General features: G+C 42.7%; 1 protein-coding gene across 1 annotated transcript in view; it reads right to left on the reverse strand.

Moving 5' to 3' along the window:
• Positions 1-204: 204 nt before the first annotated feature.
• PCDH11X (protocadherin 11 X-linked) overlaps positions 205-23,448 on the reverse strand; it is a 389,119-nt gene continuing 365,875 nt past the window's right edge. Inside the window, exon 6 of the mRNA XM_054388497.1 lies at positions 205-599. Coding sequence (XP_054244472.1) covers positions 205-599 — 395 coding nt within the window. The remainder of the gene's footprint in view (positions 600-23,448) is intronic.

Below are 23,448 nucleotides of genomic sequence, written 5' to 3' on the forward strand. Positions count from 1 at the left end.
TGCGGGTTGTGAGATCTCTTCCCCGTTTGTGGGGCTTACCGAGAGCACTGCGAAACTTCCTTGAGGCGAGTGCTAAGGGTTGGGTGTCCTGTACAAGACTATTCACAAGCCCAGCAGTCTGTAGGTGCGCTGTGGGCAGTGCCAGGCGCTGGCTGAGCACAGCCACGCTGCCAGGCTGCGCTCAGGGCGCTGCCGGGCAGGCGCTCAGAGCTGGTGCTCGTGCACAAAGGTGGCGCTGCCGCCCGACACCGGGGGCTGGTGCGCCGCAGCGAAGCTGGCCAGAGGGATGACTTTGACGGGATCCTTGATGGCATTGCAATGTCTTTCGCAGGTGTTGTAGAATTGGGGCCTGGGCCCACCCTGGCCTTTGTCAGTGTCGTCCTTTGGCAGGGGCCTCCCGAGCGTGTGCCGTCCCTCGGGCCTGGCTGCACGGCCCCAGCCCGGCTGGAAGCCGAACGACGGCAAAGGGCTGCTGGACTGCTGGTACTGTGTCAATGAGGGAGGCATCCAGCAGTTGTCGGAATGGCCTAGTATCAAGCACTCCTGCGTGCAGGTTTCAGAGGCTTCGGCGAGGGCTTTCTGGAGACTTACTTCGATAGCTGGGAGGATGGAAAAAGACAAGACGTTATCAGAGGTCCAAAGGCTGCTGTGCACAGGGAATCAACGTCAACAAAGCAATCTCAGGTCTGCAGTAATGGCCATGGTCTGGAAGGAAAATCCCCCCAGGTGTACTATTCAGTGAAGGTTTAGTTGTTTGCAGGTGTGACATCCACAGCATTGCTGCTGGCTACTCAGCAAAAAGCTAATGTTTAGTGACCAGATGACACCAGCATTACAGCCCTTAGATATTCTGCTTACATTCCCCTTTTAACTTTTTGAGATTTCCATTTCTGTAAAACAGCTAGAGGCTTTATCATAGTCTAATACCATACTTCTCTATATTTGCATACAACTAGGTGAAAAAATACAATTATTAATATTAGACTTCTTTTAAAATGTTCTTTTAAAACTAGATTTTTTAATTATTTTGACTCTGGTTAAGGCAAACAAAATCAGTGTGGACACACAGACAAAGATGGTACATTGGCTTCAAAGGTGCACTCCAGAGCTTTAAGAGTGAGAGATGTTGTAACATCGGTTTTAAAGAGAATTGATTTCTCTACGCATTCAATACAGCAAGCCTTGAAAAATCAAAGGCTAATAGCAAAAAACAGCTGTAACCTCTGTAGTTTACTAGTAATCGAACCAGAATTGCTCAGCAGATGCAAGGTTTGTCCCCTTGGAAGAGGATTATCGAAATTATAATTTGTTCAAAAGGCAAAGTAAAGTAAATCTGAAAGGCGTGATCTGAAATACATAAACAATCTTAATCAGTGTCATTGGAACTGGGGCTTTGCCCTGCTGTGTAAATTCAGACTGAGAGAATTAAATACCTACAGATCATTCCTTGAAATAGTGTTCCTGTTACAGGTGTCAATTCTACATTCTCTTGCTGTGCACATGGTGTAAGTACATCAGGAGCAAAGACTGATTTAGATTAGATCTGATTAGATGTTTTGCTGTGTTGTCTCCACAAAGCTTTGTAGTGAGAGATACATACCTATTTCCGAGTATCTGTCTTCATAAAAATAACTCTTAAAAATATATTCTGGCTCATAGCCACTGGAGAAGGTTTGCCACTAAGAATCACTTATAGCAAGATGAGTTTTGAGTAGGAGCCTCTGAGCTGTGTGTTCAAACACATGCTGCATTTCTGATTTAGTAAATACTCTGCGTATTGAAATCTGTAAAAGCTGCAAAGCATAAACACATATTTCCATCTTACATCTCAATAAAAGTTAAGTTTTTCCCCTGGGCACTAAGTTATTTAATGCTGGGGCACTGAAATATACAATGCTGCTGTCCAAAACACAGGATGTGGGAGTTTAAATCTAGCACACGTAAGTAGACACCTGGCTACTGATTGTCTCATGAATGCCATATTCTTGATTACCTCTTCAGAACGTGGCCTGGGCCTGTGCCAGCCAAAGCAATGTTTATAAATGCCATTTTCAACACGTCTGCAGTCACTTTGCCTAGGTATTTTTCAGTGTAATCCTGACAAAGCTTTGGCACCTTTCTGTTGAAATACTAATCCAGTTTTGATGGGCAGTAGGAGACATAAATATGAAGACGATTCAGCAGAGGAAATAGTTTCTACAGAATAAAATGTTACTACTAGTAGATTAGGCTAATCTTTGTGTGTCCTGCTGCCTGCTATTAGAGACATAAATCTGAGCAAACAGAAGCCTTGTTAAGCTCTTTAATTAGCCAGGTTTCCTTCTCTTTTGATCAAGGCAATCCACTGAAATCAGGTACAACCCTGAGTTATCCCTTGTTCATACAGAAACTGATCAGGTTTGTATTTATTAATACAATATTTCTGATGCCCTTTACCTCAGTGTTTCTTTTTATCTTCAGGATATCTAATCACTCTTAAAATGCCATTAAATTAGTTAAACTGAAAACCATACAGTTACTTATTGGGAAATAATACCCCCGCATTTCTAGCTCTTCACAGCCACTTCACTTACCCTGTCCTATCTTGAACTTGAACATGAGAACAAACAAAGCTAAAACATCCAGAGAATCATTTGGCAGTACAAACTTAACATCTGAGATTTAGACAAGGCAACAGCAGACATAAAAGATCACTTACAAAACATTCTCCATCTCCAAAGATCAGGAGGACAGTAATTTTGTGCCATGTGTTGCCACACTACCTGCAGCCTTGGGAGATGTTACCTTGCTAATAAGAGCAGTCAGCACCACAGTCTTGGCTATTCTGTTAAGAGAGATTTTATCCAAAAATTACAGAAAAAACCACAACCCAAACCAAAAAACCTTTACGACAATCCTGGGCATACTCCAAAGTTACGAATACCAATTATGTTGGCTTTGGGATGGGCTTTTGTAATACAACAGTCTGCCAGTGTGGGGGTGCTCAGAGGACACTCCCTTTGTAGCAATCATCATCTTCCCTTCAGTGCTGGGGTTTGGTACACCTCATCTGGGTTACCGAGGATGTTTGTCATCACTGCTTATGGTTAATAACATGCAAAATATACAGTCCTTAACTTTGAAAAGACTTCTGGTCAGCTCCCCTGCAGTGTTGCACAATAGGAAATAAAAAGCATGTAACAAATACTCTTCTATATGACGTCTGACTCTTTTGGGGACTGGCTTTGTTTAGGTTTTGGGTTTTTTGTGGTTGGTTGGTTGGAATTTTTTCCAAAGTAACAGTCAAGTGTTGATTTATAATATATTGCACTCATAAAAAAAAAAAATCTAAAAATCAGTTATAACCTTAACCTCTAGATTCACTTTTAAAGGAGTACAAAATTTTAAAAGAAAAAAATATTAATAACACAGTTTTGTGATTTTTGTAATCCAGATCACCTGCAGACAGGCCACAGCATTAGTGTAACCCTGAGCCAGTGTCAGGAGCCTGGGTGTGCTGTAGGAAGGCAAAGTGACTAAGGGTGTGGCAACAAATAAAATGAGATAGGCAAGGGCCCCAGTATCTGCATTTAAAGGGACCAGAAAAATCTCACAACTGATCTGCTGCAGTAAGGACCACTAGCAAGGACAGTTGAGATGCTAAACAGTTTCTGTTTGGAATAAAGTAACAATAAAGAAAAGCACAACGAAGCAAAAAGGACTGTTGGAGCATCATTCACCCGAGTTTGAATGAACCTAGAACAAAATGCAGGAAAGTCTCTGCAAGAATATTCACCAGGAATTGTCTTCTTCTGCCAGCTCATCCAGGACACGAAATGTAGCTTCTTGTTTTCAGTGTAATTCATTCTGTAATTTCCTAAAATACCATCATTCTGCTGCTCCTTCAGCACCTGCAATCCTTCTAAACAGCTACGAGACACTGGCATTGCACTGCCATCTAAACTGTGCTTAACTTATTAAAGATAGATATTTAACAATTCCCTATTTTATCAGAGACTTTCCCCTTCCTTCCCTCAGTAACAAACCCTTAATTTTATATATATTTTTTTCATACTAGAGGGAGACTCTTCAACCACAACAGACAAGTGATATGAAACAGAATTTTTAAGCCATAGAATAGATGACACTCATGCACATGTGAGTTCACCACTGATTTGAGCTTCAGATTGTTTTAGGAAAGAAACCGTCTTTTAAATTGTCTGTCTCAGAACTAGGAAGATTTTAAAAGAAGGTGTCTGTCAGCCCTGATGAAATGTTTAGAGCAAAACTGTCAAACAAAGCTACAAGCACCATACTTAAAAGACATTCTTCGTTGTTCCACAGCCTTTATCATTTATAGGGCAAGGCAGTTTTCAGTAAGAATATTTACTTTCACTGCAGACAGCCTAGAATCCTGTGATGGTTTGAAACTGTCTTTTTAATTTTTTTCCTTGCAAAGTTCAAAACAGAAAAGTGAAAGATTGTAAATAAGTCACTATTGGGTGTAAGAAAGCAAAATAACGATTGTTCTAAACACTTCCATTGGATAGATAGAAATGTTTAAGAACTATTACCCAAAACAAAGTGGGCACTCTGCACATTCTGCGTTCTGCAGTGGGGGCAGTTGCTGGGCTGTCTGGCTGCTGTTTCTTCTTCTCTTCTGGCTGAAGATAACATGTACTGACCTTGGCAGCTAAGTTAACAACTTTCTGCTTAACTAACTCTGCTTCTCTGTCCAGGGGGGTCTGGGAGGGGAAGCTCCTGGGAGAGAGAGGCCCCTTTGGGAGAGTCCCCTTGCGGGGAAGCAAAGGGAGATCGGTTGTGCTTTTCTGTTGATTGTATATATTTGTGAATGTTGTGAATTTTCTATATTTGTACATATTCATTGCATTTCATCGTAGATTTTAGACTCTGCTTGTAAATACAGCCTTCATTTGCTTCCAGACTGAGCTAGCCTGGTTATTGTTGGTGGGGGTGGAATTTCAGCTCACACCGACACACTTTTTATTTTTGGCGCTCCAACTCGGGGCTTGATTGCTTGTTTGATTTATTTTTGCTCAGATTAGGAAGCAAAATGAAGCTGTTTTGGATTCTGAGTCATTCTATTTCATCTATTATCGGTGCAATTGTCTACAGATGGGCCATTTCTTGCATGATAGACAAGATTGTGAGAGATGTGGCATATAAGTCATTTCTTTGGGTTAAGAACAAGTTACTGAATGTTGGTGAATTCTGTTGTGGTCTTATTGGGCTAAGAAGCTATGGTAACTCAACTATGGATGTGCTAGCAGACACATTTGAGTTTGTTACTCCTCTTACAACTACAGAGGGTCTTTGGAACCAGTGGTACCCTAGATATCTTGTGCTAGCCTTAATCTTAATTTTGTTGCTTCTTGGAATAATCATATGGCTACTGATAGCACTGTGTCAAGAAAGATATAAGGCTACTTGCTCTTCCAACTCTGCTGTGAATGTGAAAACCAAGCCAGTAAATTTGGTGGCCACTGTTATCAGAAAGCGTAAAGGAGCTGCAGGAGGAGATGCAGATGCTGCAGGAGATGGTGCAGATCGAGATGAGAGTCCTTCTACTCAGGGTCCCTCTGTTAAGAAAGATCCTTCTGGTGAGGAAGAGAGGGTTAGCCTTAAAACTCTGGTAAACCTCTTGAGACCCCACATGGAAGATGGAGATGTAGGTCAGGATGTAGACCCTGGTAGATTAGCAACTGCTGGCAGAGCCTCTGAACTCAAGGAAATTCAACGGAGGATTACAACAGGATTATGGGGACAGCAACCTCAGGATGATGATGATGAGGAGGAGGATGACATACAGTCAGCTAATGCACCCAGACATGAAATTAGACATGTGAGGAAGGATTACATCAGAGGAAATAATGTGCCAGTCCTGTCTTGGCTAGCCAGGTGTTTTGATATGGGAGCCCCAGCATTGGTGGTAGGTGACAAGTCGGCCTCTCAGTTGGGGATGCTCTCAAAGGATACAGGCATAGACAGGCATCTAGGCAAGTGCATTGGTAAAGTTTCTCTGTGGGCACGCCTCCTACTGGCAGTCTCGCTGAGGTACCCCAGCAGAGATGATTTACCATGGAACCCTAAGCCTTGGACCACAATAGCTGAGGGAATCAAGCGTCTGAGAGAGTTCGCTGTGAGAGAAGTAATGTATGGAGATCATAAGACTCTGAATCCAGATGAAATTCCTGTTGGAACAGGCCTTGCCAAAAAGCTCATTAAGCTTGCTCCTCCTAATTATGCTACTATTCTGGCAAGCAGAATTGTGGCAAGAAATTATGGTGGAGTGCCTCCTACTGTTGGCCATTTCACTGACCAAATGAGGCAGTTGGAGGATAGCCTCACACGTACTTCTTTGGTTTCAGCCATTGAAACTTTGTCTGGAAAGATGGAGAATTGCATGAAAGAGCTGAAGGAGGAACTTAAAACCTCCATATCCAACTTGATGAAGGGGGATGATTCTGATTCCTCTTCCTCCAGATGGATACAAGTTTCAGCTATTAGGAACAGACGTGCTCCAAGGAGGCCATTCCAGAATAGATCAAACCAAAACAGACAGCAGAAGCAATCACGTGGCAGTATCTGGATAACTCTGCGTGATCAGTTTGGTGAGAACATGAACAGATGGGATGGTCAACCAACTTCTGATCTTTTCAAGAGGTTACGGGAGCTGCAGAGGGGCAGATCCCGAGGTAGCAATACCAGGAGGGTAGCTGTCGCTTCCTCAGTTTCCCAGAACAACTCTGATAGCTCCAACAGTGATCCTAATTCTGATGCTGGACGTTGTGCCAGCTGTACATGTGGAGGTAATCCCCACCATTAGGGGTGCCCTGCCTTCCGCCAGGGGGAGGTAAGGGATAATGGAGATAACAGAATCTATTGGGATGTGTACATCCAGTGGCCTGGCACTTCAAAATTTCAGAAGTACAGGGCCTTGGTTGACACAGGAGCTCAGTGCACCATAATACCATCAAATTATCAAGGGGGAGAATCTATAACTATTCAGGGAGTCACTGGTGGATCTCAAGAATTGTTTAAGATAGAGGTTGATATAAGCTTAACTGGGAAGCAGTGGAAGAAACATACTATTGTAACAGGTCCTAATGCACCTTGTATTTTGGGAATTGATTTTCTGAGAGAAGGGCGTTTTAAAGACCCTAAGGGTTACAAATGGGCTTTTGGAATAGCAACTGTAGAAATTGATGGAGGAAAATTGAAGTTGTCTATCAGACCTGAGCTTTCAGATGAATCTGCAGTTGTGGAACAACATGAGATAGAGGATGTAAAGCTGCCGGTTGCTTCTCAAACTGTGCATCACAGACAATACAGAACCAACCGTGACTCTTTGGTGCCCATTCAAAACTTGATTCGTCAGTTGGAGAGTCAGAAGGTCATCAGCAAAACTCATTCACCTTTCAACAGTCCAATCTGGCCTGTGAGAAAGCAGAATGGAGAGTGGCGTCTGACAGTTGATTTCCGTGCCTTGAATGAAGTAACTCCACCCATGAGTGCAGCTGTGCCAGACATGATGGAACTCCAATATGAGCTGGAATCCAAGCAGGCCAAATGGTATGCTACCATAGACATTGCTAATGCTTTCTTCTCTATTCCCATAGCAGAGGAATGCAGGCCTCAGTTTGCTTTCACCTGGAGAGGCATTCAGTACACATTCAATCGTTTGCCCCAGGGGTGGATTCACAGTTCAACCATCTGTCATGCAGTGATCCATGATGCTTTGGAGAAAGGTGGAGCTCCAGAACACATTCAGTTCATCGATGACATCATCGTCTGGGGTGAGACTGCTGAAGAAGTCTTCGAGAAAGGTAACAAAATCATTGACATTCCCGTGCAAGCCGGTTTCGCTATCAAGCGAGACAAGGTGAAAGGACCTGCCAGAGAAATCCAGTTTCTGGGAGTGCGGTGGCAAGATGGTCGCCGTCACATCCGAATGGATGTGATAAACAGAGTCTCCACCATGGCAAATCCCATCAACAAGAAAGAAACTCTGCGTTTCTTAGGCATAGTGGGATTTTGGAGACTGCACATTCCTGGATACAGTCAGATTGTGAAACGTCTCTATGATGTGACTCGAAAGAGAAACAGTTTCCAATGGGGTCCTGAGCAACAAGCAGCCTTTGACCAGATCAAGCGAGAGGTAGTCCAAGCGATGGGTCTGGGACCTGTCCGAACTGGTCCAGACATTAAGAACATTCTGTACATGCCTGCAAGTGACAATGGCCCAACCTGGTGCTTATGGCAAAGAGCTCCAGGTGAGACACAAGGACGTCCTCTTGGTTTCTGGGGTCGTGGCTACAGAGGCTCAGAGGCAAACTACACTCCAACAGAGAAAGAGATTTTAGCTGCTTATGAAGGAGTGAAAGCTGTTTCTGAAGTGATTGGAACTGAGTCACAACTTCTTCTAGCTCCTAGATTGCCAATTCTGAATTGGATGTTCAAAGGTAAAGGTTCTTCACCACATCATGCAACAGATGCTACCTGGTCTGAGTGGATGGCTCTGATAACACAGAGAGCTCGAATGGGAAATCTCGAAAGGCCTGGTTTGGTGGAGGTGATCACAAACTGGCCAGAAGGCACAAGCTGTGCAAAACCTCCAGAGGAGAGAGTAACTCGCGCTGAGGAAGCTCCTCCTTACAGTGATCTGTCTGATGATGAAAAGAGATATGCTTTGTTCACAGACAGTTCCTGTCGTCTGGTTGGGAACAAGCGGAGATGGAAATCTGCAGTGTGGAGTCCAACGCACAGAGTTGCAGAAGCAAGAGATGGAGAAGGAGAATCCAGTCAATTTGCAGAGGTAAAAGCTGTCCAGCTAGCTCTTAACGTAGCTGAACGTGAGAGATGGCCAAAGCTTTATCTCTACATCGACTCGTGGATGGTAGCCAATGCATTGTGGGGTTGGCTGAAAGACTGGAAGAAGAATGGCTGGCAGAGGAAAGGAAATCCAATCTGGGCTGCAGATCTGTGGCAAGACATTGCTGCTCGCATTGAGAGAATCCCAGTGAAAGTGAGACACGTCGATGCTCACATTCCTAAGAGCAAAGCTACTGAAGAACAACAACACAACCATCAGGCAGATCTAGCTGCAAGAGTTTCCCAGGTGGACACAAACTCTGATCCTGATCCTGATCTTGACTGGAAACACCGAGGTGAGCTGTTCTTAGCTCGGTGGGCCCATGACTCGTCAGGACATCAAGGCAGAGATGCAACCTACCGATGGGCTCGTGACAGATCCATTGACATTTCCATGGATGCTATCACACAAGTCATCCATGACTGTGACATTTGTGCTGCTATTAAGCAGGCAAAGCGGATCAAGCCCTTGTGGTACGGTGACCGATGGTCCAAGTACAAGTATGGTGAAGCCTGGCAGATTGACTACATCACTCTACCTCGTTCTCGATCTGGTAAGCAGTATGTGCTGACTATGGTAGAGGCAAGCACTGGATGGCTGGAAACTTATCCAGTTCCTCATGCAACTGCACGTAACACCATTCTTGGTTTGGAAAGACAAATCCTGTGGAGACACGGAACTCCAGAGAGGATTGAGTCAGACAACGGAACTCATTTCAAGAACAATCTTGTAAAAAACTGGGCCAAAGAGCACGGCATCGAGTGGATATTCCACATTCCCTACTATGCACCAGCTGCAGGGAAGATCGAACGCTACAACGGTTTGCTGAAAACCACTCTCAAAGCCATGGGGGGTGGATCTTTGAAAAACTGGGAGAAACATTTAGCACAAGCCACCTGGTTGGTGAATAGTAGAGGTTCAGTGAATCGAGCTGGACCTGCCCAATCAGATTTGTTGCGAAAGGAGGAAGGTGATAGAGTTCCTGTTATCAGAGAAAAGAATCTGTTAGGCAAAACTGTTTGGGTATTTTCTCCTTCAGGAGAGGCCAAACCTGTCCGAGGGGTGGTTTCTGCTGAAGGTCCTGGTCACACCTATTGGGTGATGCAAGAAAATGGTGAAATTCAGTGTATTCCACAAAGAAATCTAACTTTGGCTGAGAGAGGTTAAATTCAGAATGTTGCGCAGATACAGCATCGCGCCCAAGAGGAGAGTCCATGAGATCTACGGTGCACGAACCCTGAGAGCCCTGAGTCACCCTGTTCCTTTCTTCGCTCCATCTATGAGGAAACAAGCTGTTTGCTGTTTTTCCTGTGATTTGACTCTTTTGAATCATCTACATCTGAGATAGCCGGAATGGACTATGATCTTTATTCACCTAGTGTTGTAGATATTATTTTAGATTAGATAAATGGTAGTAGCAGCCAATGGAATTGTTTAGAAGGGGTGGACTGTGATGGTTTGAAACTGTCTTTTTAATTTTTTTCCTTGCAAAGTTCAAAACAGAAAAGTGAAAGATTGTAAATAAGTCACTATTGGGTGTAAGAAATCAAAATAACGATTGTTCTAAACACTTCCATTGGATAGATAGAAATGTTTAAGAACTATTACCCAAAACAAAGTAGGCATTCTGCACATTCTGCGTTCTGCAGTGGGGGCAGTTGCTGGGCTGTCTGGCTGCTGTTTCTTCTTCTCTTCTGGCTGAAGATAACATGTACTGACCTTGGCAGCTAAGTTAACAACTTTCTGCTTAACTAACTCTGCTTCTCTGTCCAGGGGGGTCTGGGGGGGAAGCTCCTGGGAGAGGGAGGCCCCTTTGGGAGGGTCCCCTTGCAGGGAAGCAAAGGGAGATCAGTTGTGCTTTGCTGTTGATTGTATATATTTGTGAATGTTGTGAATTTTGTATATTTGTACATATTCATTGCATTTCATCGTAGATTTTAGACTCTGCTTGTAAATACAGCCTTCATTTGCTTCCAGACTGAGCTAGCCTGGTTATTGTTGGTGGGGGTGGAATTTCAGCTCACACCGACACAAATCCCAGCCCTGCCAGGTAGCTGTCCTTCAGTCAAAACAATTCTAAAAAAATACCATCTGATACTTTTGTCCCAGATTGTTTTGGTTAGAGACTTTCTGTCTGTAGAGGGCTTCACAGATATCAAATAAACACACTGGTTATTTTTGATTGTGAAAGCTGCAGTACTCTGTGCTGCTGCTCTCCTGCTTGGTCTGTTTCTCCCAGCAAATTCGCACAGGAGGATGTGCTGTTAGCACCACTGTGTTGTTGAGAAGTTAGGATCACAGAGTCACTTAGATTGGAAAAGGCTAAGATCACTGCAGCATATGCTTGCTGTACATGATGCACTTTCTTTTCTGCCCTATGCCCTTCCCTCCACCCCCAACAGGCAGATGTGCAACTAAGACAGATGTGCTGCAACACCAAGAGAGTTGGGTCCTCTCTCAGCCTGCCGTAAAACTCCTCACTTGCATCACAGAACCATAAAAATACTTAGACTGGAAGGGACTTCTGAGGCCAGCTGATCTAAGCAGGCTATCTTGGTCAACACAGAGGACAACAGCATCTCCAAAAGTTTAGGCCACGCTTTGGGAATCGCAGGCATGCGTTTAAAAGAATCTGAACGCGTGGGAGATGAGCATTTCTAAGAGCTGAACAGTCAACAGCATGGACTCCTGGAGAAGCCTTAAAACATCTCCACCTTTATCCACCTGTCTAATAGCGATCAAAAGCCATCTGTAAGTTGTACTCATTAGCAAAGTGTTTCAGATTCACAGGAAGTTGAAAACCTCTCAGAATGCACCCTACTGATGCAGGCTTAGGGGCTTAGAAACTGTGCAAAGAAAATTTCAAAAACCACTGGGGGAAAAAAAAGAAGAAAAAAGAAAAGGGAAAGAACGTAAACCACAGAACACAAGAGTGCTAGCTTGATTTGGAAAGCCATGTAGCTGAAGTCTTAATGAAAAGCCACTGCTGAATTTGACACATTTTGGATGCAAACCATCCAGTGTTACATTTAGAGAATTCTTGTTTCATAATAAAGCAAGCAACAATTAGCAAGCAATTAAGCAAATTGCCCATAATTATGCCATTGCTGAGCTAGTTTTCATATTTTCCCAACACAGCACATATATGAATACATGGCTTGCAGCGCCAATACTGTTCTGTCAGCAGCCAGAAGTGCCTCTCATTTACTGAAGCGCTTGGTATTAAACAGCTCCCATCGCACTCTCAGCGCTTTCTGCTCAGCAGGAGCCCACCAGGGTGATGAGATGACAACCTCATACTACTCATCTCAGCCAATAGCTCCTAAGGAATGGGTCATGAGCCCCCAGCTTTTGCCCATGCGTATTTACTATATGTGGTACTAAATCTAAGCAGACATTCAAGCATAATATAGGGAAATTAGAGTCCAGAATTACCCTGATGACCAAAAGTGGCCACTCGGGTAACATCATTTAGCAGTCCCCACTATATGAGGAGAGGAGAAATGACATTAACAATCAAAAAGGGAGGGGAGACTGGTTGTTAATGTAAACTGGATCACTTTAATAAGGTCACGAGGAAGAAGCTTGAATGCAGAAACCCTAAAAAACCTGCTGCTATAATATACTACACTGGTTTGGGTTCAACAATAAAATGCCTTTGGGAGAAGTTTCCTATGAATATTTTATTTCCTGTATATGTCTCAATAAATTAAAAACCTAAAAGAGTTACTTAAGTTCTAGCCTTGCAACCTTCTTATTCTGAGAACAAGTAGGACACAGTGCTTCCTTTAGCTTTGAGCTGTGTGTGCAGAGCTCACCTTGCTTGTGAGAAGTCTTGCTTGGAGGAAGAACATCTGATGCTCCAGATGTTCTGAGGAATCAGCAGGCATGCAGGAAGTCACACATTTTCCCGTGCTACCTAGGCCTGCCAGACTGTATGAGATGTCTTGCAAGAATAAGCTCTGCTTCCATTCTAGTGAACACAATTTATACCCTAACAGCCATGGGTTTAATTTGAATTCAATCCTAAAACCCACCAAGAGTCAGGTTTATACAGTGGGGTGAGGTGTGAGCACTTTGCACCTGGCTTCCATTAGCCAAGAAAACATTAGCAATGGCTGGGGAAAGGTGATGGAAAGAAGATGGGGAGTGGAGGAAGATCAGGGCAAAAGACAGCATTTTGTTAATTGTTGTATAATTGACTGTGGTTGTTAAGTGACTCCTGCCTTCACAAATAACAGCCCTATAAATAAAGGACATTATTCTTTCATTAAGTCATCTCTTGTTGTTATTCTGACTAGAATTTCAATCTTATATTAATCAAACACAGGAAATGGCCTGCAAGCAATGCTCCTGTAAAAAGCTCAGATTCAATAATTGCTGTTTTTCACTGGAAGAGATTTCATCACAAAAGCCCCAAGTCCTCAAACCCCCTGCAGCCTCTTCTGCCTCAGCTTAATGAACACAGGCATGACAGCATTGCACAACAAGGCACTGACCCTTACTGCCTTGACAGTTCAATCAGATCCCTCTCTCTTGTCCATGTTCTGTTGCTAGTGACAGCCACTCCAGTGTGGGAACTGGCAAAGGACTCCTGCTCCTCAGCCTGGCCGGTGCATGCTGTCAGCAAGGAGAATGTCAGCCAATGACCATCTCCAGTGAACAGCCCAAACCCCGGTATATTGATTACAACACTAGGTAATACAATGTGCTTTCTTTAATATTTAATTAACTGCTTCACACTTGTACTGAAGCTTCTTAATTATTAATAGATGGTTCATTATTTAATGCAGAATATAAATTTACATTCAAATCAATTAAACAAGGTGAAACTACACAGTGAAAAATGTTTTCTCCTTCGACCTGGTAATTGGGTAAAGGATGAAATTTGCATTTCTTGGCCCATCACCGAAAGGTAAATTATGTTAGGGTCTTCTACTGATGCAAAGTATCTGCAATAAATTCACCATCCTGCTGGATGACAAAGAAATTAACAGTAATTTCTACTGACATTTCTTAACATCTGTTCTCTTCTTCAGACTCAGCCACAGAGGTTGCTCAGCTTAATTCACACTTGCATTCCAATACACAATTGGAATAATATACAATATAAGTTTTATAAAGAAGAAAATTCTTTCTTACAGTATCTTCCCTGTATGCATACAGAATGTATTGACTCAGTTTTGAAGTGTGCATGTGTGTGAAGGAGAGGCAGCTTACTGGTTTTGCTATAAATCACTGAACACCTTGGAAGGGTGAAGATTCATACTGAAAGCTAAGAATTACTGGATCTGCATAACCACATTTGATATGGAAACAGCAGGAAAGGCATTTCTGCAGCTTAAGCTGTGGACATAATCAAGAAATCAATTACCTTTTGTGAGGCTGTGGCTGGAGAACAAAGGTCAGGGCTTGGAGATAGGAAAGTGGATGAACTTCAAAAAGGTAAGAAAGGAAGAGAATTCCTAGGTGGAACAAGGTCAGCAGCATTTACTTGGTAGCAGACCTACATGAAAGTATTAGCAGGGTCTCATGATGCTCTAATAATAAATCCTAAGTCTTGTGATAGCAACAGCTCAGGTGAGCCATCCTCAGCAGAGTGCAGAAGCTCATCTTAGACATGTTACAGACACCTCACATGTGGCAAGTCCATCAAGGGATAGATGTGGGATAAAAAACTTCAGTTCTGCTTCAAGTATCTGTGTTTATAGCCCTTACTCACTTCAGGGCTTCCTGAGGTATCCACAGGCCAGATGGGGCTCTGCTTTCTTTTTATTGACTGTACAGCAAAAACAAACAAAAGCTTGCTGCAAAGTAGGATACTAAGAAAGTATTTTAAATGAAGTAATTGAGCAACTGTGGGGCACCGTCATGGTTCAGACACTTCATTGAGAGCTCAGGTTTCAAAGGAAGTTGCAACCCTCTCAAATGCTAAGCAAGCTGTAAACACATTGTCCCCAGGATAACTTGAGAGCTAGACAATAACAGATGCTTTGGAATTGGGTTTCCATCAGATAAACACAAACAGAAATGTGAAGCCAGAGGCCGTTGGAGCAGCAAGCAAAATAAACCTATTGCATTCTAAAAAGCTTTTCTTTATTAGAGCACCAACAGTTGATTTTTTTTTTTTTGATACTTCAGCATTATTTAATTTGTGACTCCTTCTGAACATTCAAAAGTACTCATCTGTGCTGACATCCAAGTACCACACAGTGCTTATCTGAGTGGGAGGTACTATATTCAATTGGGCCATCAGCTATATTCAGCCTTTTCACTCCATTTCAGTAGATATGCAAAGCCTGCTTCATTGGTTTTGACAAAACAATTTTCCATCAATTATGTGGCTTCAAAATTCTGGTTTGTGACAGCATTGATGCGAATGACATTTGTGGTCTGAAGTATGGAAATGAGTAGTTTCCACTTTCTTTATGCATTTTATCTTTGTTTAGATTTTAAAAATATGATTATACTTAACACTTGACCTTAGTGCAGAAATGACATCACTGAAAGGAAATGTGCTCATTCCTCCAAGGCTTTCCCTTTAATTTGCCATTTCACAGTAAGTCACAGCATCTGCACCACAGCCTAACACAGCCCACAGCTATTGCCCTTTCCCACATGCCCTGTGCCTTCCTCACTACTACTACAGAAGATTTTGCTCCAGCTAAGGATGAGCAAACACAGGATGCTGAGCAGTAAGGATAACCACTACAGGGCTGAGAGGACAGGGTGTAAGTCCCCTAAGTGTCCAGTAGCAAGCTGCTTCTGTTGTGCTTTTCAGATCCCTTAATGACTCTAATGCCTGTGGAAGGAGGGACTGGTGGACTACAACTCAGACATTTCAGATCTCCACAGGACAGAAGGAATCATCCCCTCCTGCAGCTTTTGTCCTGCCTAGGAGGACCTTCCTCTCCGTATGGTTGCAGCTCAGGTGGGTTTTTCTTCTAGAAAACCCTCTGGAGCCCAGACTCTTTGACTAGCCAACATTTGCTAACCAGTTTTTCACATCAGTTTTCTGCCATCCCCACTTTGTCAGTCTGCCACAGACTGCCCTCAGTGGAAGCACGGAGCTACTCATCCCTTTGACAAAGATCCCCCAAAGTGTGAACACGTGGGAAGGGCCATCTTTGATTAACAACTTTGTGATTGCTGGAAAAATGAAATTTGAAAGGTAATAATTACATTTGTAATTACTTCGGTCTAAATCTCTTATGTTTCCTACTCCCTCTATTTCTGGGCAGCTGGAGCAGTGACTCATTAATAATAATAAAGTCATTTAACCCTGCAGGCGCATTACAAGGAGAAAGATGTCATCTGTCACCAACACAAATAGAACAATCACAGAAGGATACAGGGAGACCACTATTTCACATTTATTGCAGATGATAAAAGGGACATTTTACACTCATTCTCACCATGACATCCCAATCTGCTTTTTAATTATCAGCAAACATAAGGGGACAGCACACAACATGGGAGGGACTGCTAACAATGCATTGTCCTGCAGTGACATTTCCATAATCACTTTAAACCTACCCTATACACATGTACAGGCTAGAGCTCACAGCTCATAAAACCATACCCCCTAGGAAGGAATGAATTATCCTGTGCAGAGTGAGCACAGGAGAGCAGCTCTTTCCCAGGGTCTAAGGGCCCCAAAGCTAATATCTGTACTGCTGTTACTTTAAGTGATAAGCTTGGGCACTCCGCTGCACTTATGGTTGCATAAGGCATGACTTAAAAATAAGCGCAGCTGTACATTTGTGTTGCTCAGCCAGGAACTTTAGTGACAGTTCTCATTGACAATAATTTAGCCATGGACTGCTGCACTTGCTCATACTTTTCAGTACTGTTCTGCCCTTTGCTACTACACAAACTCTGTATTAGATGAAACAAACAGCCATATTCATGGGGAGCTCAAGTAAGGAACTCAGAGTTGACTACATTTTAAATAGAATTACTGATCAGACTGTCTGCATATGAAATAAGCTTCTGAGGAAGCCCTTCCCTAAATGATTTCTCCAGGAGATAGGAAACCTTGAGGAAAAAAATCTAAAGAGGAATTTCTACTGTGGCATTATTATGGAAATAAAGGAAAGGGAATTCCATGTAAATAAAAGTCTCCATCATCTGAGTTTTAGTACTGTCAGGCTAGAACTTCAAATTCTCTGCTTTGCTTTATCAGCAGCACTTAATGCAACCATCAGGTATGCAGAAGGACCGGAGAACAAATACAACAGTATGAAGTTCAGGAAGGAATAAAATGTGGTGTAAAATGTGTATTTTCACTCTTAAGATAGTGACAACACAGAAAAGCTTAGACATGGAGTGAAATGTTTTGTCAACGTGAAAAATGGAAATAATAGGAACACTACAATTTGCACAATAATTTGAGGTAAAATGTTTTGAATTACAGTCATTTTAATCTTGTTTTATACAGAAAATTACTTCAGATGGGTGATAATTTAAACTGCATAATCCAAACTTCATTGTGCTCCAGTCAGCCATGGAAGAGTGGCTCTGAGTGATCTGGAACAAACCTTGCACATTAGCTCAGAGCCCCATTCAGGAAAGGATTTGAAAGCAAAGCCAGGATGCCTGGCTAGGGGTTCCACCTTTCACCTCAGCTTCAAAAATGCTTAGACTGTGATGGCTATGACTTCCTAACCAGGCCTTGACTGGCACTGGCAGCACCTTCAGAACCTCTGGCACCATCCTGATGAGCAATCCTTTCACTCCTATCACCTCTGGCCAACTTCTCCCTGAAGTTTCTGGTATCACTTCACACAAGACTTTCCCAATTTTTAAGCAGTCTTTTTGGCATGGAGGAGTCCTGCTGACAGGCTGGAAATACAGGCTGATATGAAACCCAAACTTCCCCTTTTTCCTTTGCTGAAAGAAATCCAATCCTTCTCATAAAATACACTATTTACTGTTAGTCCTCAGTTCCTCTTGAACAAGAGGGACTTCCAGGTTTTCTTCAGTATTCTTTTCTTTTTTTAATTATTATTAACCACAGGATATAAAGGAACCTAAATGAAAGGCTATCAGTCAATTGCTGACTGTTTGCCAGCCTGTTATGGAACCTATTTCATCTATTTATTCCTTAATTCATCCATAGTCTCCTAGAGATGCCATTAATATGCTCAAAGTCAATTTATTATCCTCTATTGCTTCTATTCAAGCCTAAGTTAACAGAATAAATTCATCAAGAATGATCAGACTTGAAAAGGCAGATTTGGATTCTGACAGAGAATAATTTATCATGGCTGGGAAAAAGCCTTCCACCAGCTGGGCTGTTGGAATGCTGGGAGATGAAACTGCAATGACTGCAGAACCTCAGTAGAAAGGACATTAAAGCCTCAAGGGGAAAACAAACAAACAAAACCCCCACAGTTTAACTTCCGAAGAAGGTAAGTTCCTGACTGACTTTTTTATTCTCACACTCAGACCCTTTTCCCCTCACCCTCTGTGCTCCAGAAGTAATCACCAAGACTCTGCTTACCATCCTTTGCATGCAGTTGAGCCCAGAGAGATGGTGGGGCATGAGGAGTGGCAGTGACATTCAAAGCATATAGAAATGGTACTGGCACCCAGAGGGTCACAAACTGTCACTCAACAGAACCAGCAAAGGGCTTCACTGCAATGCTGCATAATGCAATGCTGATTTATTTACTATTTTCTTCTGATTACCCCTTCTGTAAGAATAATTCATAGATTGTGGGTAGTCTACTACTGTGAGTACTACACTGCATTTTCTGTGTATGCACAAGTGATCTGCATTCCAGCATCAGCCTTTCTAGCATGCTTCAGGTGCTACGACGAGAAAAAAACAAACTAATCCAAGCACCCCAAAGCCCAACAACAAAAATCAGACAAACAAACAACAAAAACAATCCCCACTTCCCCTCCTCCCCTCCACCCCCATTTTAATTCCATTCCACAGAACAGGAAAGCATTGGGATAGTGCCACAAATGTGGAAGCACCATAATTCTAAGAGGGGTCGTGGGGATTTACTTTAAACAGTGGATTAATCACAGCATTAATTTCCCTTCCTCTCTGCTAGGAGCTGCTGTATACTGGACATGGCCACTTCCCTAAGGGCCTGTTACTGCATTTATCCATCACTTCATGCACATATATTCTAACTCTGTACATACAAGAGCCCCTTCCCTGCTCCCAGACTGGTCACACAATAATTCTGCAGCTTCAAGACTTGAGTAACCATGGGAGGGGGCAAAGAAACCTGGCAGTGAGTACTCCAGACTTGCCCAAGAAATACAAAACTCACCAGGCCCTGCCTAGGTATGTTTAAAGGGATCTCAAATAGGAGAGTGATCATGAAGAGCAATGCTCAAATGTGTGTAAATAGGTTGGCTCATCTGGCTGACTCAATCAAAACATCAATCTTAACTCCCCCACTCCTCCTGTCACATTCCAGAACCCAGCAGAGCTGTGCTCCCAAGCACACTGCTATCAATAACTGTTATTTCTGATTCAAGATCTATATTAATGCCTTGGACCTAAGCAATTCAGTGAGGTGCATATGCCAAGTGTCTGATCAATACATGATGCCACACTGAAGAACAGCTGCATTGGACAAGAGTTACCATTTCCCAAGGAAGCACAAAGAAGTTAGCAAGTGCAGATCCTGCAATATTCATTCAGTGCCTTTGTGCAGATGTTTTTAATGCAAACTTTAATTAAATTATCATACACTATTTTTCTCATTGGACCCTTGGGCCCAGTTCAGAGAGTAAGTAGTTATTCAATATTTCTCCATCTACTCTAATCAGCATGTGGCCAGACACCTCTTTAATTAATACTTTCAAAGCCTGATGCCAAATGCAGATTTATCTGTTTCCTCATGCCCTTTTCTGGGTTCTTCACAGCACAAGCACAAGATGCATGAGCAGGGATTCTGGTCCACTGGCATTACTTGCTTTAGTGCAGCCATTTGCCCCTGGGAAACAGAGGCGTAAAGAAATTAAGCAAAATTAGACCATAGCCATTATTCAAGCTACCTCCAACCTGAAACAGCTTAACCCAAAGCTTTCCACACATGAGCATTTGATATCTGCTAAGCTTTCAAAGCCTCTCTGTTGGAGCAGTGAATGATGCCCTGGGCACCCAACGAAATCTGGAAGACACAACGTTTTGGTAACAATTCACTTTTCTCTGTCCAAAGACCTGTGTTGTGCATTTCAAAACCTAACCAAATGCAACATCAGAAAACCATAGATGCAGTTCAAATAGTCCTCCTGTGATGAGGAGCTCATTGTTCTAATAAACCACTAAAAGTCCCAGGACGCTCACTGCTGCCATGACTCGGCATGGTCTGAAGCCTTTCCAAAAGATGTAAGTTTCATTCTTTGGGGAACTAGATTAGGCTGCAGTTACACCATCCCCACTGCAAAATCTGTGTGATTTCGTATGGAAATTAAAAGTGGATTGGGCCATATGTAATTAAAGCTAGACACACAGAGCAGCATTTCTCAGAATTGCTGGGCTACTATCTCTAACTGATGATTATTTTATTCTGAAGGCTTTTCTTTCCTGCCTATTTCCAACCAGGGCTGTAACCTTTGCTTCCTAACCACTAAAGACAGGCTACAGCTTCTATGCAGTGAGGTTAGACTTGTTTCCTTAAGGAACAAGACAGATCCAAAGACAGCTAAGCAAGCAAAGGGAAGAAGACATATGCAGAAGAAAGTATAAACTAGTTTTGATGGTAGGAAGTCTGCTCTCCCTTTCCAGCTCCACCACAATCATCATCTGTGGAAAAGTAAATCGTACAAGTGGTGATCATGCAGATGGCAGCCAGTGAAGAACGAACACAGAAAGGCTATGCACAGCTATGTGTGGCAGCAGTGGTCTCTGCAGTCAGCACAATATGCTCAGCTCAATTAGTTACACCCTAAGACAGCTCAGGCAGAGCTACCATTGTGCCTACAGCAATAGGAGCTCGGGGTAGCAACTGTGGAGCTTTTCTGTCTCTGTGTATTTAAGCTGCATTTAAGCTGCATCCAGGTTACTGCAATGCAACACTTCAACCTCCTTTCCACTGCAAAGACTATGGTGCAGATACAAAGGAAGTCAGAAGCATATAAAAGTGGGTTAGAATTTGCCATTTCATCCTAATATAGAGTACATCAATATAATTATGTAAATGGACTTGAGGACAGCTACAGGGGAGCAGGGAGAGGAACGGGTATCTAGCTCCTATCACATAACAAAAGTCCTTCATGTTTGGCCCCTATACTTATGTCAACTGGAAGACTCCAAGTTCTGAACTGAACAGTCATATTCCTGCAATCCAAAGAATAGAAGAGACCAAGCAGATATGAGTAGCTTTCCTTTCAAAGAAGAAAAAAGGAAGTGAGGAAAGCAAGATGTGCTCTAAGGGTTCTCTGAGGTTTCAACACCAGACTTTTCATTACAAGGTTTCATCTTCACACACACTAATTTCCTGGCCACCCCAGAGGTCTGTTCAGACAACAGTATTTTCTAATTTGAACCTTAAGCGCCCACTAGTAGAAAGGCCATTTGTGCAAAGATTTTAAGATCCAGCTGGGCTTCAGAAATTCCACAGGCTCACGGGTAGTGTCCTGAATGTGAAAGCTCTCTTGGTTTTGCAAAAACCAAACAACTCTTTGCAGAGTCTTCACAGCTAAAGCAGAGCCAAGCCAGGGATCAGAACTTCATCTGGTCCTGCCTGAAGTGATCACACACACATGCAGACATGTTAAAAAAGAAAACAAGTATTAAAAAAAAAGGAATAAAAAATTGCCTGGAGCACATAGTTTGAAGCCTATAGTCAAATCAAAGCTAACAGGGACTGTGTTATTCCAGTCAAAGAACAGAACATCAGGAGAAATTATTTTTAAAGAGTGTAAACACCTCAGGTAGTCCAAGAGTGGAGCAAATGTGAAAGGAAGCACAAAGGCTGCTCTAGTAACCAGTAACTGCCTTTCAGCCTGCCCGTTGGCCCTGTATGATACCAGACCCTGACAGGTCCACACACTGCTCACCGTGGGATTCACCACTGTTGCTGGAACAGAGACCACTGTGTGTCACTCACCCATCCTGCACTGCCCCTTTAGAGCCATCTTTTCCAACTCAGTCTATGCACAGCTCACCCTTTGCACAGCAAAGGAGGAAGAGAAATGTTTGGCTTGCACAGAGAAGTACTGCTTAAATCCAGAGTTTAAATGGCCTGAAGCCTTGAGTGGGATTGTGGGAGATTACTTTCAGTCAGTTATTGGCCTAGGGTACTTCCTGTCCTGAGGAATCATCTTCTTTACCAGTTACTGCTTTAGCTTGTTCATCAAAAAGCAATGAAGAAAGGAACAAATTAACCCAGGGTCCTGAAATGTGTCTGGTAGGAGGCCAAAAGTTGCATCAACCTCCTTTAAGCAAAGACTTGACATTTCTTTTTATTTCTTCCACTTCATAGCAAAGCCAGCCAATACACTGAGAAATTTTTGTTATGTTCTCCACAAACAAGATGACCTGCATAACGCTAAAACATTCCTGTGCTACATGGCACACCAGCACCACACCACCACATGAAATCCATCCCATCAGCACATTATTTCCACGGTCAGACATCAAAATTTCTGATCATGGCCACTGAAGTGGAGCTTCTCAGAGAGCAGACTTGATCTCCAGTCAGCCAAAGGTAGCCTTCCCATATCTTAAACAAAAAATAACAGAAGTCATCTTTATATCCAAACAATTCAAACTATTCTTGTACTTTTCTGAAATCTCAGATCCTGAAACGTATTTCAGTTGAAGAGTCTCTGTACATGAAGCCCAGTGGCAGTTCCTGCCAATTATTGCATGGATCTTCTGCCACAGAACATGGTGAATGACTTAAACATTATGTTGGGAAAGAAGGAAAAGGTGAAACAGAAAAATAATAATCCCTTGAAATCAGCATTTTGAATTTGCGTATTGGTTTGTTTGGTTGTTTCAAGTCCTGACAGATGAGATGATTAGCAAAAAGCGTCCATCATGTTACCATCATTCTGATCACAGTAAGGACAGCTGGAGATGCTGGTGGCAAAATGCAAGATGAATGGATAAGGGAATAAAAATAAGCCCGTGGGAAGTGATTGGGATGTTTCCCTCAGCAACATTTTACTGGTAAGTAAGCCTGCAATAGGCAAAGGCAGAACCTGTGAGCAGTCAGCAGTCCATTGAAATGGAGACTTTCCAGACTACTTTTCACAAACCCAGCAGAACTGAGAAAGAATTATTTGAATTTCATTTCTATTTCTAAGGAATGTGAAAAGTTATTTTAAGAGGTAGCTGATGACAGAATGTACAGCAATGCAAAAAAAGTTCTACACATAATGAGAAGTTTTCACAGAAGATTCAATGTTTGTCTAATTTCTTGTTTCTTCTTCTTTCCCTTCTTTCCCTTTCTCTCCCCTGCCTCCCCTCAAATACCCTAGGAGGAGCCAGGCCCTTCTGTTTAGTCAGGAGCCAATTACAACTTCTCAGACAGTTTCTCATTCCAGGGCAGTTTGGCAATTTTACCCTGATTAATTAAAGCAGAGTCTCTAAACAA

This window comes from Indicator indicator, chromosome 17, assembly GCF_027791375.1.
Source record: "Indicator indicator isolate 239-I01 chromosome 17, UM_Iind_1.1, whole genome shotgun sequence".
NCBI classification, from domain to species: Eukaryota; Metazoa; Chordata; class Aves; order Piciformes; family Indicatoridae; genus Indicator; species Indicator indicator.